Source organism: Drosophila grimshawi, unplaced genomic scaffold, assembly GCF_018153295.1.
Source record: "Drosophila grimshawi isolate 15287-2541.00 unplaced genomic scaffold, ASM1815329v1 contig_1377, whole genome shotgun sequence".
Taxonomy (NCBI): Eukaryota; Metazoa; Arthropoda; class Insecta; order Diptera; family Drosophilidae; genus Drosophila; species Drosophila grimshawi.
In genome coordinates, this window is record NW_025062900.1 from 15,045,001 (window position 1) to 15,064,434 (window position 19,434).

The 19,434-nt window shown below is 41.8% G+C and overlaps 3 protein-coding genes across 4 annotated transcripts in view; 1 reads left to right on the forward strand and 2 right to left on the reverse strand.

Annotated features, from left to right (window-relative positions):
• LOC6562565 (neurotrimin) overlaps positions 1–3,644 on the reverse strand; it is a 63,651-nt gene extending 60,007 nt beyond the window's left edge. Inside the window, exon 1 of the mRNA XM_032736699.1 lies at positions 3,204–3,644. The gene's annotated coding sequence lies outside the window, so the exon portion shown is untranslated. The remainder of the gene's footprint in view (positions 1–3,203) is intronic.
• A 2,353-nt stretch (positions 3,645–5,997) lies between these two features.
• LOC6561910 (putative mediator of RNA polymerase II transcription subunit 12) lies at positions 5,998–8,943 on the forward strand. Its single transcript, XM_001988069.2, has 3 exons — positions 5,998–6,177; positions 7,145–7,348; positions 7,409–8,943. The coding sequence occupies exons 1-3, from the start codon at positions 6,038–6,040 to the stop codon at positions 8,115–8,117; spliced, it is 1,053 nt and encodes a 350-aa protein (XP_001988105.1). The 5' UTR covers positions 5,998–6,037; the 3' UTR covers positions 8,118–8,943.
• Positions 8,944–9,061: 118 nt separating this feature from the next.
• LOC6561909 (tiggrin) lies at positions 9,062–18,867 on the reverse strand. Of its 2 annotated transcripts, XM_032736521.2 has the most exons (6): positions 18,701–18,867; positions 17,767–18,053; positions 16,130–16,371; positions 13,091–15,934; positions 9,926–12,970; positions 9,062–9,404 (listed from the first exon to the last, which is right to left on the reverse strand). In XM_032736521.2, exons 2-6 carry the CDS (start codon positions 18,041–18,043, stop codon positions 9,348–9,350), a joined length of 6,465 nt encoding a protein of 2,154 aa, XP_032592412.1. In that variant the 5' UTR covers positions 18,044–18,053; positions 18,701–18,867; the 3' UTR covers positions 9,062–9,347. The 2 variants fall into 2 exon arrangements, with proteins under 2 accessions (XP_032592412.1, XP_001988104.1); XM_001988068.3 differs by having other exon boundaries at positions 13,091–16,371.
• Positions 18,868–19,434: the final 567 nt, after the last annotated feature.

The window sequence follows — 19,434 nt, forward strand, 5'->3', positions numbered from 1 at the left end:
TCTGCACCGCCGGCTTTCAATGGCCGTTGACAGTGAGTAATGATGGACTGAGATACCGTTAGCGAGTGCAACTGCGCGTAATGTGGACAACAGTTGCCCTCTCACTCTCGCTCTCTCTCTTTCTCTCTCTCTCTCTCTCTCTCTCTCTCTCTCTCTCTCTCTCTCTCTCTCTCTCTCTATTAATATCAATATTAATATCAATGTTTATGCCCACAATGCAGGCCAACAAAAAATTAAACTTCCTCGCGGCAGGCAACACCAATTGAAGATTTACCTACTTTTCTACATCTTATTTTTAAGTCTGTTATTTCTTCACCCTTTCTACTTTTGAAGCATTTGTTGGCCACCAGGCCACACAACAAAGGAGTCGGCGGGGGTGTGACGGGGGTGTGCGTGTGCAGTCGGCGCCTCCTGCCAAGTGCTGCATTCAGTCGCTTGTGCATAATAAATCAATTTACGTTTTCTCTCGCCACACGCAGAAATGAAATGCAAATAACGCCAACAAACCGTGAACGATGCAGTTTATATATGTATATATAAATGTATGTAGAGTATGAGCCCGAAGCAACTGCTGATGTAAGAAGACCAGGGACAGGGACGGGGGATGTGGCAAAGCCAAGGGCTGAGGAGCAGGCAACACTTTTCACCGCAAAGATTTACGCGCACTTAAATCACAGCCACCAGAATTGATCGCCTTGAATGTAAAGCGCCAATGGAATAAGAACCAGTAAGAATCTCGTCGAACTGAATACGCACGACAATGCTTATACCATATACACACTCTGCCAGAGACACGAAAAAAGCATTGCTAGTCTTATAAATATATAAATAAATAGTTTATTCATTTTCGTACAGCTTTATCTCCTCTCTTTCAGTCAAACTAGTGCCGAGGAAAAATTAAATAAAATATTTAAAGCTGATATTGGCGGCTGTTAAATCATAACAATTACTTTCCGGATGGACTCAAGTGTTAAGAGCGTATTGTACTTGTACAGAAGACAAGACATCATGCCCACTTATGCTGTATAGGGTATACATGCACAAATAGCTAAAGCTTTGCAAAGAATCTGCCATGGGAGCTGAAGGCGCCGGTAGTTGGCCATTTGGTAAAAGTTGAAGTGTTTGCACTTATTGTGACACTTAATGAGCATAAAATATGTTAAATACTCAGCTGTTGTTGTTATTGTATTCCGAGCTGAAACGATTCGTGTTTTATGCAAAATCGTTGATGGACATCAACGGTTGCCAGTCGCCAGACAATGTCTTAATCATCATGATGATGTATTGCAATGGAGATATTGAAAGTTGGAAATGTAGTAGAAATTGACTTTTTTCCTGTATATTTGTATAAGCATCGAGCCGATTTGATTTCACTTTATTTGGGACGACATTTTGCCAAGTTAGTTATCCAATTCCTTAAATCGTAAATAGGAATATCTTGGAAAATGTTTATATTCAATATATTTTTTGACTATCGATTCTTAATAACATTGCACTGATAATAATATTGTATACCATTTTATATATCCATTTAGCTTATTTCCACATTATTCGCTACTATAAGAAAACCACTTACCTATCCAAACCAATAAATCTCTAAATTTTTGTCAGACACTGAAATGGGGCCAAAAACAATCCCTGTATTGGCAATAATGGCTTAGCCTATAATTCTAAGCTGGCTCAAGCGCCAAAATAGTTATGCAATTGGTAAATATCGTTACGATCCGATAATCTTTTAGATTTAGATGTCGAATCCGAATTGTGTACAATAAAAAGATAAAAATATTGCACTTTCTAATATATCAGCATAATAGTTATTGCTTTAAAGCGACATCCAATTACCCTTCAACTAAGATATTTAATTTACAAACCTATCTCAAGGTGGCTGCGAAATAATTATAGCCACCTTATATATATAACTCATAAGTTGCACCAATAAATACGGCATTAGTCTATTTATTCAAAGCGCTCTTGTTACTAACTTCAGCTGCTTTTGGTTTTCCACAATTTTCATAACTAGATTTTAGCGAATTTTCGCACTTCAATTGGTATAATTACACGTAGTAGAAATGCTGTTAAGCCACAATTGCAATTCCAATGAATGTTCTGAGCTTCACATACACACACCAAACCAATGCGACTACACACATGAGGCACTTAGCGCCTTGGCTAGTCTAGTGTTCAATTTGCTACATTTGTTAAGCCAAGTTAAGATTAAGTTTTCAGTGCGTGATTTTTCATGTACAACAGGCCTGCATTCGTCGTGGTAGTAAAACTTGCTGAGAAGTTGCATACGGTGAAATTGCCATTGGGGCCTCCCCAAATGCTCACATTTGGCGCTGCAACGGATGCAGCACATAAACAACAAAGCGAACAAAAGTACAAAAAGCAACATTTTGCAGCGCTTTGCTGCTGCACGCATTAATAAACAAAGCAGACAGCAAAAGTGTTTAATACTTCCCTTAACGAAAAGGGAGCCATGGGGCAAGGGTTCGGTAGTGCCTTACAAATGGCCGTCTGAGATGGAAATGAACATCTGCAATGCCAGCTGCTTTTACTCACCAAGAATATACAACAAACATTTGGATCTGTTTGCTTTCGATTTGTATCGACCGAATTTAGACACACTTTGAGTATGAATCGTCAGTTTGCCCCCTTGTAAATCATTTGATTTGTTTAGCTCAAATGCAAATGCAAGTTTTGAGCAATGCTAATTAACCGAATAACGAATTCGAAAACTAATTTGCTTCGATTTATCTACATTATTCACATTCTATGAAGGAGAAGTTATTTCCTGAGATATCATTGCTAAATAAAAATTGCATTCTCTTACCAGTTCTTTGAATCTTATTAGCAACTATTTACTCTGATCTTATCTGCGCACAAATTATGATCTTCTTCGAAATTATTACCAAAAGTAATCAAAATTCAACTGAAATTGCCACTCCTTTTAAATATCTAAATAAAAATAATAGAAAACGCAAGCGATCTCCATTTCTCCAAAAGCAACATACTTTAGCGAAAGCAGCTTACATTTGTTATCCTTACACCTTATTTGTTGAAACTAGTTTCCCCGCATTTTTGTGGTCTGCTTTCGCATGGGATTTTCATTTTCATTATTTTCCTCTTTGTCTTACCATCTAATTCACAGAGATTAATTTTAAGTTCTTTGTAACTTTGGTTCCCCCGACTTGCTAACTCACCGTGTCAATTTTTTTTGCGAAGGGGGATGTGCAGCTGGGCAGCCTGTAAATCTAATAATAGATCAACGAGACGACAGCTCGACGCATTTTGATGTTTGTTGCAGATCGGTTTATTTGCAGCACTTGAAGCACAAGAACTGAACTAGGCAGATGAGTTAGAGACATATATATTTAGTTGCAGACACACCGACGCCGGCACAAACAAACGCACACACACATTTACACATAGTATATTAATACATATATTAGGCAATTGTATGCAATTGATGGACAGAAGCTTTTAATTGCAAATAGATTATTGTGATTACTATGCTGGCTAAGCATAGCATATAAACAACAACAAACCAAAGACGCGTCTGTGGCAAGGCTAAGGCAACCCGAAGAACGAATTATAACAGCGAATAAACAACAACCGCGCACAACGACAGCCGATTTGGCACTGAAACGAATCAAGAAACGAACGCAGCAGCAGCAGCAGCAGCAGCAACAGCAGCAACAGCAACAGCAGCAGCAGCATCAACAGCCAATGTCGAGCCCGAAGTCCGTGGCAAACATACACAGAGCCGAGACGAAATGCAGACAAAAGTCATCGTTGGTCGTCGTGGACTTCGGCAACTTTATGTTATGCAGCAGGGCAAGCGTGGCAAGTACTTAGTCCCAATACAGTTTTAGAGAATCCGATTGGATTATATTATTCCATTTGATAGCTAATTCAGTTAACAAAAATGTGCGTAAATATTGTGGCCATAACAAGCTTAACAACAACAATAAATACAACAGCGATTTCTAACCTCCATAAAAACATGACCATAACCATCATATTCATTTTTACATGAGAAATAAACAATAATCCTTTGGGCATATGTGATTATCTCCAATTTAAATACTCGTTATACCAATGAACATCGCGTAAGAAAAGACTATTTGTTCTCTATTCAGTACGCCCGTAGCTGCGATTGAAAATGTACAAATATTTCAAGATCTAGGCACTTTAGTCAATATAATATCTAACAGACGAATTGCATGATATTAATTATTTGATCATATGTATGTAATACAAAGCTAAATTTTAAAAATTTTAAATTTGTATTTTATAATATCTAGTATTTGAACTATAGATAAACATTTTTCTGATAATTTCTAAGAATCTAGTTCGTTTTTCGAGTATAATTTGAAAAGTCTTTTCTCTTTCATTTTATTTTTTGTTTGTTTTTCGTTTCTAAAATAATACATAACACATAAAATACATAACGAGCATAATGATGAAACGCTTATTATTAAAAGCCTGCATCGCCTTGTGCATAACATTTTCCCAACCAATTAACAAAGTAGATTTCATGTGTTTATGTTGTATGGATATGTGTCTAGCATATGGTATTAGAAGCATAAGCAAATGTTGCTGTTTTTACTTAACTTTAACATTTCAGTCTCTGCATTTAACATGCATGAGCATGTAAGTTTGAATAGTTGCTGGGGGCTTGAAGCCGTTGTACATTTAATGTATTTTAAAATACATATCCAATGGCATTGTGCGTGTGTGCGTTTTGGATGCATTAAAAATTGCTGGCTAGTCGAATTTTTATGGCACACATGTGTGAAATAATGAATATTTTGAAGGGAGACTGCTTAATGGAAAGCAATAAGAAAAATATTTATGAAATTTCTGTATACAAGAAGTTGAAGTCGAAAAAATGAGCGGAAAACTGTTGATCACTTGTTAGTTTCAAATTAATTTTCTAAGAGAAAAATGTCTTCCCGACTGCATTCAATTTTTTTGTGAAAAATTCACATTTCATCCATTTTGAATGGTAAAAACGCATTAGTTCGGCACCAAGAAATCCATTTAACAGTTGTGATGATTTAACATGATAACTTAACATTCCTTATGTTCTATAACAGGCAAGGACACTCTTACACTGTTATGCTAACCCCTCTACGAAAAGCAGCATTAACAGTGGCGATGAAACAACATCTGCCTTTCAGCAGTATGTAAAGTAATCACCCCATGAACATATGTTAAGTTAGAACTGTTACTTACTTGTATGTTAAGTCATGAAAATTTACCACTATTTCCCCAAAAGTTGTAACTGAGCTTTAACAGTGCAGCAGCGCAGAGCTTTTAACTGCTCAAGCTCGAAATTTAGGCAGTTTAGAAAAGCTTTTAGCACTTGACGCTTCCTTATTGACTTCAGCGGCAACTGACAACTGCAAAGCAAACGGTAGAAACAACAGCTGACTGTCAAAAGTCAGCCCCAACCCCTCGCGTAGACAAGTTTGCCAGCGTCAGCTGGAACAAAGTGTAGTACAACAGAAAGTTTTGCAACTGTTTCAGTTTACACACACGAATGGAAGCCAGTGGAATCATGCGGTGCGTCACCAAGTGACGTTCACACATGGTCAAAACAGTTACGCGTGTCTCGAGGCTTTCTTTGTCTTAGTGCCAAAGTCAGTGAGTGTGTGTGTGCGAGTGTGCAAGTGTGTGTGTTTGGAGTAACATTGAAAAATGCTTGGGACAGACAATATAGCCAAAACTAGAAGAAGGAGACAAGCAAACGCAGAAAAGTGAGCCTTGACCTCAAGCAATGCAAGTGCGCAGCCAACACCAACAACAACAACAAACAAAAGCATAACACAGACAATCTGACAAAAAGGAAAGCAGTGAAAAGTGGGCACGTCATGCCACCCACCGCGAGTCAATTAAGCCACGCAACATTAGCGTAAAATTTTACTCGCCTCAAAAGGAGCGTAACAAAAACAACAACAGCAATAGCAAACAAATCAACTGTGGCAACAACAACAGCAGCAAGCAGCACCAGCAGGCAGCCCTGTAGAGCATGGGTTCATGTCTCAGCAGCTGCGTTGCCGCCACCGCCACCAACTCTGCCACAAACTCCGCCACAGTCTCATCATCGTCTTCCTCCTCGAGCAGCTCCACAACCTGTGTTACAGCCGTGGCCAACAGCTGGCTGCTTTGGTAAGCCAAGAAAACAGAAAAAACACTAAGCAACCTACTGCCACATTCCACACATACTGCTGCATACGCTTAATTAAAATTGCCATTTTGTTTACTATGCGACTCGCACAAAAGTATGCTATGCCACGACAAATCCAATAAGTGAACTGATGACAATCAATACAACCCCAAAGGGGCACGCCACCACTCCACCCTGCCGTTAGCTCCCTCTAATTAGCGCAATTTGTGTTGCCGCCTCCATTAAAGGGCACATTTTATGCCAGTCTTGGTAAATGTTCTTTTCTGCTCCGTCCAGCGTTGCAGGGTCAACAGCCTAAAAGTATGCAACGCTCAAGTGCGTGTTGCCTTCACTAAAACAGTGGCCAGCAGGGGCTTCTCTCGCAACATAAGCAACACAGGCAAGAAGCAACATATTTCTGTTGTGACATTAATTTGATACTCTGTGTTGGTAAAAATTTTTGAATTGGCTTTAAAACTTTAACGGTATTTTAAGTAGATTTTCTGTAGATTGTAGACTTAAATAATGTTAATTCAATTTGTCATTTTTAATGTTGTTTTGAAATTATATACTCGTATTATTTCAATTTAAGATTTGGAATATTTATATTTTTATAAACTTTCAGGCTTTACAATGAAAATGTAGTCGAGATTAGAAAATAGCAAAAATTTATATAATAATAGGAAACTGCAATATTCATAGCTAAAATTAGACTAGTTGCGATTCGAAATATATCGAAATATTTATAAAACATAAAAAACAATTGATCTTTAGCCAGCGAAAAATATATTTAAATTATAATTAGAAGTCTCCAAACAATAATCCGCAATATTAGTTACTCTTTATGTATTCTCATGTGTTACAAAGTCGTTTTGTTCTTTATTTAAGTCGAGACACAAATTGATTGCATAAAGCCACATACCCGCTACATTATGCTAAAATGACATACAAATTGCCCACTCTTCACAGGCGTCGGCCCAGAGCGAGGACCACCCAAGCCGCAGGAGCTGCCGATGAGCCGGAAGTGGAGTTGCTACCAACTGCCAGTGAGCGATGTCAGCGACGTGGCCTTGTCTATCGCATACTGAAGTACAAGCGGAAGCAGCAATGTCCACAATTCCTGGACAGATACTGGGAGCAACAGCCAAGCTATGCAAAGCTGCAAAATGACAGGTAAGCAGAAGAAGAAGGACGAACCTTCGAACAGCATAACAGCATTATTTGTTATTGCAGTGGCCTGGCGGACATACAGCTGCAAAATCTGGATGCACACAAGCTGCTCAATGCCACAGCAACGCCCAGCAAGGAGACGGAGCTACAGAACTACACTCGCCTCACGAGCTCAAGAGCTAGCTCCTCGCTGGATTTGGAGTGGGAGCATGAGTATTCACAGCTGCGCCAGTACCAGCAGCGACAGCAAAAAGCGCTGGAGCAGGAGCGACAGCAGCAATCACAGCCACAGGACAGCCCATCCAGATTGGCGTCGTCTCAGGCACGCTATGCTTCATTGGACCAATTGACGACAGCTGCATCGCTGGCCACCAGTCAGGGACGTTATGCGACTATGCGACAGGCACGTCTGGGTGGTCAACGCTATGGTGGCTCCCTTACGCGCACCTCCTGTTGCTCGTCGACGCAGAACTCATGGTCTCACATCTCCACGCCCGAATCCCTGGAGTGGGACATTGATGCCGAACAGGAGCAGCAGCAACAGTTGCGGCAAGAGGATGACAATTTGGATGACGAGACACTCAAGCTGTTGCATCAAATCGAACAGCTCAAGCATCATGTGCTCCAGGAAACGGGCGATGGCCTCAGCTTGGGCATGGGCGTGGGCGTCGGTGTGGGCGTGGCTGTGGAGGAGCTCAGCGATGATCTTCAATTTCGTGCGTCGCACTTTGGTGCGGCAAACGGCTCTGAATTGGAGGTGCATATTAGTTGATTAGTGCAAATAACACTGTAAATATATAAATGATGTACAAGAGACCTACAAAAGACCTGTGTGTGGTATATTAATCTATACTATAATTATATGATTATTACAGCTGACAATTACAAAAAGTAACAGAAGTGATTAGGAAAGAATTTTAAGAATGCACTCTACTAAAAAAACCAACTATTTATTTTATAAGCTCGACACACTCCCGACAATATCCACTTAGCAAATGTTTAGTAGAATTTGAAGTAATCAGTTGAATTCAAAATTAAGCTTTGAAGCCCTTGCAGACATATGGCATAAACTATAATACTCCGATATCTGTGGCCCGGTTTTGATAAGGTTCTTGCAAAAATTTCAAAAACATTTCAAATAAAATTCATAATTACTGCGAGGTATATTTTCATAATAATTTTTCTCTGACTGAAAAATACTTCAAATTTCAGCCATATTTAATGGAATTGAAAGTCAAGTTTGGCTAGAAGAAAATACGGAAAGTCTGACAAGCAAGTGGAAATAAATAGCTACAGACCAATGATAAACTAATTTTAAGTTTAGAAATGCCTCCTTTAAAAATAATGTGCGATCATAAAAGTATATCTCAAAGAATCTGTAACAAAACTATTGCGCAATTTAAGTGCCTAGCAAAATACACACAAACAATTTCTTTTAACTCTGGTGCTACCGAATTAAGAAAGAAATGCCACAACAACAACAACAACAAACTTTATCCTATACAACACACACACACACATATATTTAAATGCCTTTTAAATCATATCGCTACAAAGAATTGAGAATACAGTAATTGAACTATATGGCAATTATATTATAAACCATTTCGTTATGTTTCTAGATATATATATATATATATACATACATATGTATATATGCTCAATGCAGTTGAGAATCTGATTATGATGATGATGAAGTACAGTAAATGCAAATTATATATTTTCAAAGTTTATTAGGCAAAATGCAAACAAAATACAAAGGTACGTCCTTATAGAGCGAGTATTACACATATATGTATGTAAGTAAGTATTTAGTAGGTGTTGCGGTACAACTGCGACCGACAAAAATCTTTTCGTTTTAAGTGTAAACTAAACTGATTAAAGAAACTTTTGTAGAAAAGTGTTTGCTCGTTGTTTTGATTTATGATCCATGTTTTTTGGGGCTCATTTCGGGTTTCAATGCGCTTATGTTTTTATAGCAGTTCTCGTTGCGTTTCGAGCTCTAACCGAAGATGCCGGTTATCTTATTCTTAAATTTGTCGAACGTGCTGGCTATCGTCTGCAATTGAAAGATAGAGATAAATATTTGATGATAATGCATAGAGAATATATCTAATTCGTGAAAACTTAAAATATGCATAAATATTCGATTTGTTTACTATATTAGTAAGTTTCAAATATTATATGAATATTTTAAAGTAGTTGTAAATTATATTGATTGCATGGTGCTTTCGATTTTCTATGTTAAAAAGATTAAAACAAATTAAAATAATTATTATAATTATTAAATAATCCAAAATTTTCGATACTTAAAATGTAATTGCTTATAAGCAAATCATATTTTATATTCAATGATTCTTAAAAGACATTTTCATACGGACTTAAAACTAAATCTATATTCACAAGTGTAAATACCGAAAGACCTATTTCAAAAAAAAAAAAAATCTTCTAATAATTGTAATATACAATAAATCAATTTGAATTCTACACTGAAAAATATTCAATCGCAAAATCGCAATCTTCACAAATAAGAAATTTAGCTTTATTCTATTTTCGTATTATCAGCAGGACTTAACTTACCGTTGTTTCAACTGGTTCGGCATGCTTCAGCTGTCCGTAGTTGGAGCCATGGGTCTGGGCATATCCCTGGCCATTCAGGTCCTCGACCTGCACCTGTCCGAAATCTTGTGTATCATCGAGCAGTTGTTGCTGCTGTTGGCCAGCATCGCTGTCCAATTTGTAGTTGGAATTCCAGTCGACTTCCTGTTGCTGCTGTTGTCCACCATCATTCCAGCCCAAATCCACCTGCTGCTGCTGACCCAAATCCACCTGCTCCTGCTGTCCCAGATCAGCAAGACCCGGCTCGTCGCCCGCTTCCCGGCTCCATTTGCCCAGCTTGGCACTGGCACTGGCACTGGCCGTGGAGCCACCAAGTCCGCCACTTGCTGTAGCCGAAGCGCCACTCACAGGCACATTGTATGTGTAATCTGTGCGACGATATTCGAAGCCAGCATTATTACCATTCGATGAGCCACGCTGATAGGGTAATGGCGACGGGGTAGATGCTATTGGCATGGGCAATGGCAATGGTAACTTCGTTTCACCTTCCAAACCCGGTTCCTCATCATCCGTACTGTATGTCTCATCGTATACATGGGGCGGCTGATCACCACGATCCTTGGAGAAAATGGGTTTCTGCACAGCGGTGGCATTGGTGGTGCCCGGATCAACCACATAGCCAGCATTGCCAGCGGGCAGATCGATCAAACCCTGACTCAACAGATACAAAGTGCGACGCCAGATGCTCAACTCCTCGCCAGATTTATTGTACTTTGTCTGCAACTTCTGCAGGCGCCAATGCTGTTTGTTCTCCCAGGTCAGGACTTCGGTCTCCGCTAAGAGTTTCCGATGATTCAGATAGCTCAAGTAATGTAGTTCCTCATCGCGGAACTGTTGGAGCTCAGATAGGGACATGCCATAGTATTGGGCCACATCCATAATTCGTTGGAATTCCTTCAGCTGCCACGATTTCAGCTCATGCAAACTGATACCATATTGTTGGGCAAATCTCTGCAGTTTCTCCTCATCCTGTCGCTGCCAGTCGCGAAGTTGTCGCAACGTCATTTTCTGTGTACCAATAAAATCGTATAAGCGATCACGTTCCTTTTCCTGCCACTTGGTGAGCACGTTGAGTCGTCGCTGCTCCAACTGATGCCGTGTGGACATGCCGGTCACAGAGATCCGTTGCCATGGCGCCAATTGATTCAAGCCAACGCCATAGAGACGCGCCAGTTCCATTTGATACTTTTCGTCATGTTCGATGAGCTCGAGTAGCTCCCTCTCCGTAATGATGACACTGGAGCCAATCTGTTGCAGACGTTGCAGTTCCTGGTCCTGCCATTTGATGCCCACCACCTGGCTATCCACAATCAGTCCCATATCAGCAAAGCGCTGCAGTTTCTCCCGGATAAACATACGCAGCTCCTCAGTGCTGATCTGATACTGTGGCGCTAGATAATTAACATTAATCATTAGCAGTTTCTCCAGTTCAGTCCGATTGATCGGATTACGCAAAACGGTCTGATAGATACGTTCCGTTTCCTTGGTCTGCCACGGCAATCCAAAGTCACTCTTAATTTTACGCTCATCCAGCAGACGTTTGAGTTCGTTTTTATACCATAGTTTGAGTTCCTCAATTCTAATCTGATATTGACGCATCAAGTCCTGTATGTGTTTTTGATCATTGATCAACTTCAACTGCAGCTCCTCAATGCTCCATTGTTGGCCACGACGAAGCTGTTGATTGATTAGATCTTGGATATATTGTTGCTCCTGAAGCTGCCATTTCGTCAGGGTGTGAGAGCCAGTGATGAGTCCCTCATTGGCCAGCTGCCTTGCGGATTGATCCAGCCACAGATGAATGTCCTCGATGGTAATGTGATATTGTTGCGCCAATCGCTCAAAGTTCGGCCGATGTCTCTCCACATACAGCTTATACTCCTGCCACGACATGGGCTTCACAAAAGCCTCGCTGCGCAGACCGGCGGTCAAGTATTCCCTCCACGGCTGCGACTCACCAATGTTGATCGTTTCCTCATATCTGAAGTTATCCAGCGGCTTCTCGATGACACCAATTAGCGATAGTCTGGCCGTCTCCTTTTGCACCCACTGTTCGACTTGGTCCACAGTCACATGATAGTCCCTGGCAATGCCATTGAGACGAGCCTTGTCACGTTTCAGGAAGTCCACAAATTGTTGATAGGTCGTTGAGTCCTGTTGCTGTTTCAGCCAATTATCAATGCCATGGCTAATTTGTTTTTGCCATTGCGTCTGCTGCTCGAATTGCACCAATCCCGATTGCTGCAATCGCTGCAGTTCATCGCGCAGCCAATTGTCCACCTGATCGATGCTCACGTGATTCGTTTGCGATAGACTCTGCAGGCGAGCATGATCCTTGCGCAGCTCATTCTCCACACCCTCATAGTTGAGATCCTTCTGATGCTTCAACAGCAACTCAATTAAGCGCTCCTGTTCCGCGATCTGCCATTTGGTTAGATTCTCCACTTTGGCATTGCCAGTGGTCCTTAGATTAATCAATTGCTGTCGCAGCCATTGCTCGATCTCCTCAACATTCACCGAGTACTGATTGCCCAGCTTTTGTAGGCGATCCCGCTCCTTTTGCAGCTCCATTTCGAACTCCACGTAGCTGATGTGCGTTTGTTCTTTAACCAGATTCTGCAGACGCGCCAGCTCGGACACCTGCCAGGCACTGAGCGTTTTCAGAGAGTTCTCCGTATTGCCCCGCAAGCGCTTCAGCTCCGATATCATCCATGTCTCAATTTGCTCCACATTAAGGCGATACTGGGCGGCCAGCTGATTCAAATGTGCCCGATCCGCCAGCAATTTCTGCTCATATTCGGCCGTGGACAATCCATTCTTATATTCAGCTATCATGGTCTTGATATAATCGCGTTCCACCAGTTGCCACGTTTGCAGCTGCTCAATCTCAAATTGTCCCTTCTTGGCCAGATCCTCAATAACCTGTTTGATGTACGTCTCAATTTCTACGATGCTCACATGATGTTGATCCGCCAATCTCTGCAGGAAACTGCGATCGTTTTGTACCTGTGAATGGGAGATCAATTCGTAATCATTTCAGATATCTATTCTTTTTTTTAGAACTTTATATTCAGTTTATATATTTATATTTGGATTTTGAGATATATATTGCTCAGACATACGCACCTTGGTCACGAACTGTTCCATTGTAATGTTAGATTGTGATTGAAGGAGCAACAAAATACGCTGCTGCTCAGCCTGCTGCCAAGCGGTGAGCTGCTCAATGTTGAGTTTGCCCTGCTGCTGGAGTCGATCGATCTCCGATTGGACCCAACGTTCGATTTCCTCCACGGAGGTGTGGTACTGGAAGGCCATTGTCTGCATGTGCTCACGATCCTTGCGCAGCTCAGCTTGAAGATCCTCGGCGCTCCACTGTTTGTTCTGTTTGATCAATGCTTCGAGGCGTTCGCGTTCCGCCAGCTGCCAGCTGGTTAGATTATCGATCTGGAGCTGACCCTCGTCACGCATACGGGCGAGTTCCTGTTTCATCCAGCTCTCGATCTCCTCAACCTGAACGCTGTATTGGCGTGCCAGTTTCTCGAGCAGCTCACGATCCTGACGCAGACGCGCCTCCAATTGCTCCGTTGATTTGTATTGCTGCTGGGCGAGATTCTTGAGATGCAGGCGCTCCACTTCCTGCCAGTTGGTTAGCTTCTCGCTGGGCTTGAGCAGACCCATGCCAATGAAACGTTGCTCCTCCTTCTTGACAAACTGTTCAATCTCCTCGATCTGAACGTTATGTTGCATTGCCAGACTCTGGAGGCGTGCGCGATCCTCAAGCAGCCACTTGTGGAACTCCTCGACGGTGTAGTCTCGCTCCTGCACCATATTGGTTAGATTGCCGCGCCATTCCTGCTGCCAGTCTTGCAAACGCTGCATCTCGATGAGGCCTTCGCTTTGGAGCTTTTTGATTTGTTGCTGGATCCACTGTTCGATCTCCTCGACGCGCACCTGATTCTGCTGGGCGAGGCTATACAGATGCGTCTGATCCTTGGTAATCTTTGTCTCCAGCTCCTCAATGGATAGATCGTTCTTGTTGATCAGATTGAGCAGGCGCTGTCGTTCAATCTTCTGCCAATTGTTCAACTGTGCCTCCATATGCAGTTGTCCCTCACGCTGCAGTCGCTCCCCTTCCGACTGAATCCAGTGCTCGATCTCGGACACTTGAACATTGTAGGTCTTCGATAGCTCATTGAGACGAGCACGATCAGCGAGCAGTTTCCGCTCGAACTCTTCTGTGGAATATTTGTTCTGTTGCACCAACTTGGAGATTTGTAGACGTTCCGCTTGTTGCCAATCCTTGAGTGCTTCCGCCTTGAGGAGACCCTCGCTCTGCAGACGCATTAGCTCCTTCTTGAGCCATTCCTGTATATCCTCGACACGTACCTGATACGTATTGGCCAAGTCAAAGAAGTGCGATTGATCCTGCTTAATCTTCGCCTCCAGTTGCTCCACGGTGAAGGAATTGTGCTGCACCAGAGTCTGAAGTCGCTCGCGTTCCCGTTGCTGCCACGAGGCCAACTCTTGTTTCACATCCTTGAGCAGACCCTCTGATTTGAATTTCTGGAGTTCACTCTTAATCCACATTTCAATCTCCTCCACGCGCACTTTGTAGGTGTGTGCAAATTGCTCGAGGCGTGCCCGATCATTGATAATGGAGCTTTGGAACTCCTCAATGGTTAATTGATTTTGCCCGATAATATTGCGCAATCCGGCACTGACTTGCACCTGCCAATCCTTGATGTGACTCTCCATCTGCTGTTGTCCAACCATCTGCAAACGATGCAGCTCATCCCGCTGCCACCTCTCCAGCTCATCGACTCCAACACGATATTTGGCAGCCAGATTCTGCACATAGCTGCGATCCTGAGCTATTTGCTGTTGCAACTCACTCAGACTGCCACGATGCTGTTTGAGCATCGTTTCCAAGCGGGTGCGCTCCGAACTCTGCCAGGCACTAATCTGCTTCACCTGCTCGTTCTGCTCCTTGATGAGATCACCAATGCGTGCCACTTCACTTCGCAGCCACTGTGTCTGACTCTGTCTATCGCCCTGATATTTCAAGGACAAATCCTTCAAGCGTTGCTGATCCGACAGTATCGCGTTCTGGAGCTGTGCAATTGTCGCATTGTGCTGGCGAATGAGCTCTTCCATACGCTGCTGCTCCTGGGCGTTGTCCACAACCAGTGAGCTGGAGTCGTGAATGGTCACCTGAGGGACTTGGATTACGTGTGAGGCGAGTGAATCATTGATGTGATTATAGTGGGTATGGAGACGCTGTACTTCCTGGCGCTGCCATTGCTGTAGTTGGTCCTGCGATATGCCGTTCCTTTGGGCCACCATGCGCAACTTTGCGTTATTCTCCTGCTGCCAACGCTCAAATTCCTGCGAGCTCAAACTATTCTGATGGATGAGCCAATCGAGACGACCACGCTCCTGCCGCTGCCATGCGGTCGCATCCTGCACCTGGGCCTGATACTGACCCAACAGTGCCTGATAGCGTGCAAGCTCCCTGCGATGGAACTCCTGCAGTATGGGCAATGTGGTGTGATAACGTTGTGCAACGGCCAGCAGACGATCCTCATGCTGAAGCTGCCAATCCTCTAGACGCTGTGGCGTCGTTAGATACCAAAAGAAATGCTCACGCTCCTCGCGCTTCCATTGATCGTCCCCGGAAACGGAGGTTTGGCCAAACGGTTGCCTGCTATTGTAGACCAGTTTACCATCCTGCCAGCGCTGCTGCGACTCACTACCATCTACGGAGCTGGTGCCATCGGCATGTGTTGTTATGGTCTTATTGAATCGTCGAACTGTCACTGTGGAAAGAGGTCCACCCATCTGACTGAAAGAGGGCATCTCAAGCGGTTGGCTTGCGTATGTGGGAACGGGAGCACCGCCTCTGGTATCACCGATGCTAACCACTGATCTGTAATTGACCACTGTTGGCTCCAAACGCTGTCCAATATAATCCTGTAACGAGGACTGTCGATTAACGTTTGTGCTCGAAATGCTCGAACTGGGCGCAAAGTAGCCCTGATTCAATTGAGCTGCGGTATTGCTGCCAAAGGTAGAGGACAGTTTTGTGGCCTCGGTGCAATTGCGATGCACCACATAGGTCTTGCCATCGATGACTTTCACCTCAGCGGGATACGCATAATTCTTCACCTCATCGAAGCCGCTCAAATCGACCGGTTGAAATGGATTCAAATCCACAGTTTGCTGCTGAACGCCGCCCATGGCGTATTTCTCCAGCACCTCTCCCGCCTTGGCATCGAAAAATCCTGCCTGAGCGATCTGGCTGTAGCTCATTAGCTCCTGTCGCATATCATTAACCAGCTGCTGGCTGATCTGCTTACACAAAGCATCCAGTTCGCTGGCACTCTTCCCAGTCAGCTGCAATATGTTGTCTTGTCAAAAAAAGATGAAAAAAGGCAATATGAATAAGAGTTCAAAGAGTTAATAAATTATCTTCCTTAATTTGCTAAGTTATATATGATGAAAACTTAAAATTATAAATTTATGTTCATTTAAATAGAAGTCTTAGCAGCTGATATAACTGAGACTTTCACTTTAATCATCTTCCTCTCGCTCTCTCTCTCTCTCTATCCTTCTCTGACTCTCTTGCAATATTTGCTTCCCCAACTCTCTCTCTCTCTCTCTCTCTCTCTTCCTTACTCTGAGCCTCTTACACTTTTCCGCAGATATTTCTCGGCTATCTCTCTCCTTTTACTCCGAATCTCTCGCGCTGTCTATTCAGCCTCTCTCTCTCTCTCTCTCTCTGTCTGTTTGCCTATTTCCCTCTCTCCCCTTATCTCTTTTGTTCTCACAGTCTGTCTCATCTCTCGCTCTTTCTTCCAATCTTTCTTTCTCTCTCTCTCTCTCTCTCTCTCTCTCTCTATTTTTCTCTCGCCGTCTCACTCGCTCTCTCCATTCCCGTTCTTCTACCTTTCGCACACTCTCTATTTTTCTATCTCTCCTTTCCTCCGTTTCCGTAAATGTTTAATTACACTTCACAAATTAAAATATAATTTTCAATAACTATGTCACTTCATATTTCGACATCAAAAGTTATCTCTAAAAGTCATGTTGAAGTATGCCTCTTGTCCAGCTGATTAGTTAATCACCATGTATTAATAACTCAATCTCCAAGTGGACCGATTAAGGTACAAATCTGACCTTAGATATGGATGGGGCGCACCAAAAAAAATATAATGATCTCGCGGACCTTTTTTTTGGTGTTGCCGTATTAAAAAGTCACCAACCTAAAAATTGATAATAAAATTGTTTCAATGCTCTAAGCAATACATAAGTGTCTAACAATTCCAAATTAAATTAAAGCCTGAACTTTATTTTATTTCGAAATCACGCAAATTTATATTAATAAATTGTTAAAACCGTAACAAAAATGTTTGAATTTATATATATTTTAATAATATTTGTTATGCAAAATTGAGAAAACCTATTTAATATACGTATGTGTTGTGAATAGCAACATATTTGTTCAATTAAGTGTTAAAACATCAAAACTGGCTTAAATATGATGAATCTATAATCAAATTTCATTAAATCAATTTCTTAGCAACATTTTTTGTTGTTCATTTCATATACCATATAGAACTACCATAGACTTTATACCAATTATACTTAACGGTCAGTGCTAGAATTCTTTTTTTGCATTTTGATAAATATTACATTTTATTAAAAGGTAGACTCATATGTGCGTTTGTGGTTCACATCTCTCTGATTGTATATATTGCAAGGGCATAACTGATAATCAGTTGCGATCTTTAGCCATGACTTACCACTCCATTTCAAGGCATATCCCATATTGCCGCTGCCGCCTGTGGACATTGAGTTGAATTCATTCGTGAGTCGTATGGCAAATTCGCGCACCTCCCTCAAATGGCTATATGCCCAGCTGGTCAGCTGGGATGGCATTTGCAATTGCATCGATTGCGATTGTCCGTTGCCGCCTCCAAACGATGATGACGAACTGGAACTGTAGCTGGTTCTGAAGCTGTTATAGCCCTGGCAGCTACAGATTGCCAAGAGCAACGCACAAGCGCCTACAGCTCTCATTCTGAGCAAACTAGATCAGAAAGAAAAACGATGTCATTCATAAATATTAAATGCATTGAGTACTATTTGTGCTTATATAACGTCGTTGTAGGCTAATAAGCTCGCCTCAAATTGAAAAGATTTTTGGTGCTTCTTTATGTTATGGATGATAAGCGCTTGAAAATGAAATCTAGTTCAGTCTATAGCAGGGGATTATCAGCCCACTGAGGGCCAACAGAGGTTAACCAGGCGATAATGCTCATATTACTTAGCATACAATTTGTTGTTAAAGTTATTTTTTTCATTTTTTCATTATTATTATTTTTTGTCACCAAGCTGGATGCCATCATTCATCCGGTGTCTTTGTTGAAAGGTCTTAAAATGTCTGCGTCGTAATTTTCAAATCGAATTTTTGAATTAATTGTGTGTGCACAATATGTGTTTCTTCAGCAGCATTGGCCCATAAATCAACGCTGTCGATGTATAAACAAATGCTTCCATTTGGGTCACATTTGCCTATGCGCGTCCCGAACTCAATTTTATTTCTGGCTTGAGTGCAGGCGCTGATTATTTTTAGATGCTGTTCGCAGCACAATAAACGAATATAACTGCAATTTTAATATAAACTCGCACATACATATGCATATGTTTATGTATATGTATATGTCTCTTACTCACTCTCACTTGCGTTCCCACTGCGAGCACTATAATTGCTCTCAATTATTGTTTTTGGAGATCAACACACACGCACATACACACACACGATTACAATTCGCAGGATCAGCCAGCACTTATATTCACTTTCACAATTTCACCGATTTCACTGTGGATTTTCACGACGATTCAAGTACCGTTGCGCTGCGATGCGCTGCCGAACAGCAACTGACAGTGGAGCGCATGGCGTAAAGCTTTTATTAGAAAAAAGTGTGCGTTGAGAAGAGAATCTTCTCAAAGAGCGCAATGCCGTTATCAATTCAAGAGATGTCTATTGGGAAAACAACGAAAATATTACTAATTATAAACGTAAGATCATATTTGGTGGACGTCATAGTTCAACGACAAAAAACCGGTATTGGGATTCTTCTAATGAGCTCATATATTTGGCTCATATAGGTGAATCACAAGCCGGTAGCCGTCTGACCGATTTGATTTTGTTTACACCCAATGACAATAGATCAAAAAAATATATTTATTGCGAATTCATTCAAGTATATGATCTCATATAAGCTCATGAGTTGTTTGGAGAACACATTCGCTTGCATTTCTGTCTGTCTGTCTGTGCTGAGTGTCGAGGAGGGAGGCACGTCATTTGCGTGGGCATCGGTATTTAAAAAGTGATTCAAAACAATTAAGATGAAAACACTTGCAACAATGCAAATTTGACTGGCCTTACAGAACTAGAAAATTTGGTC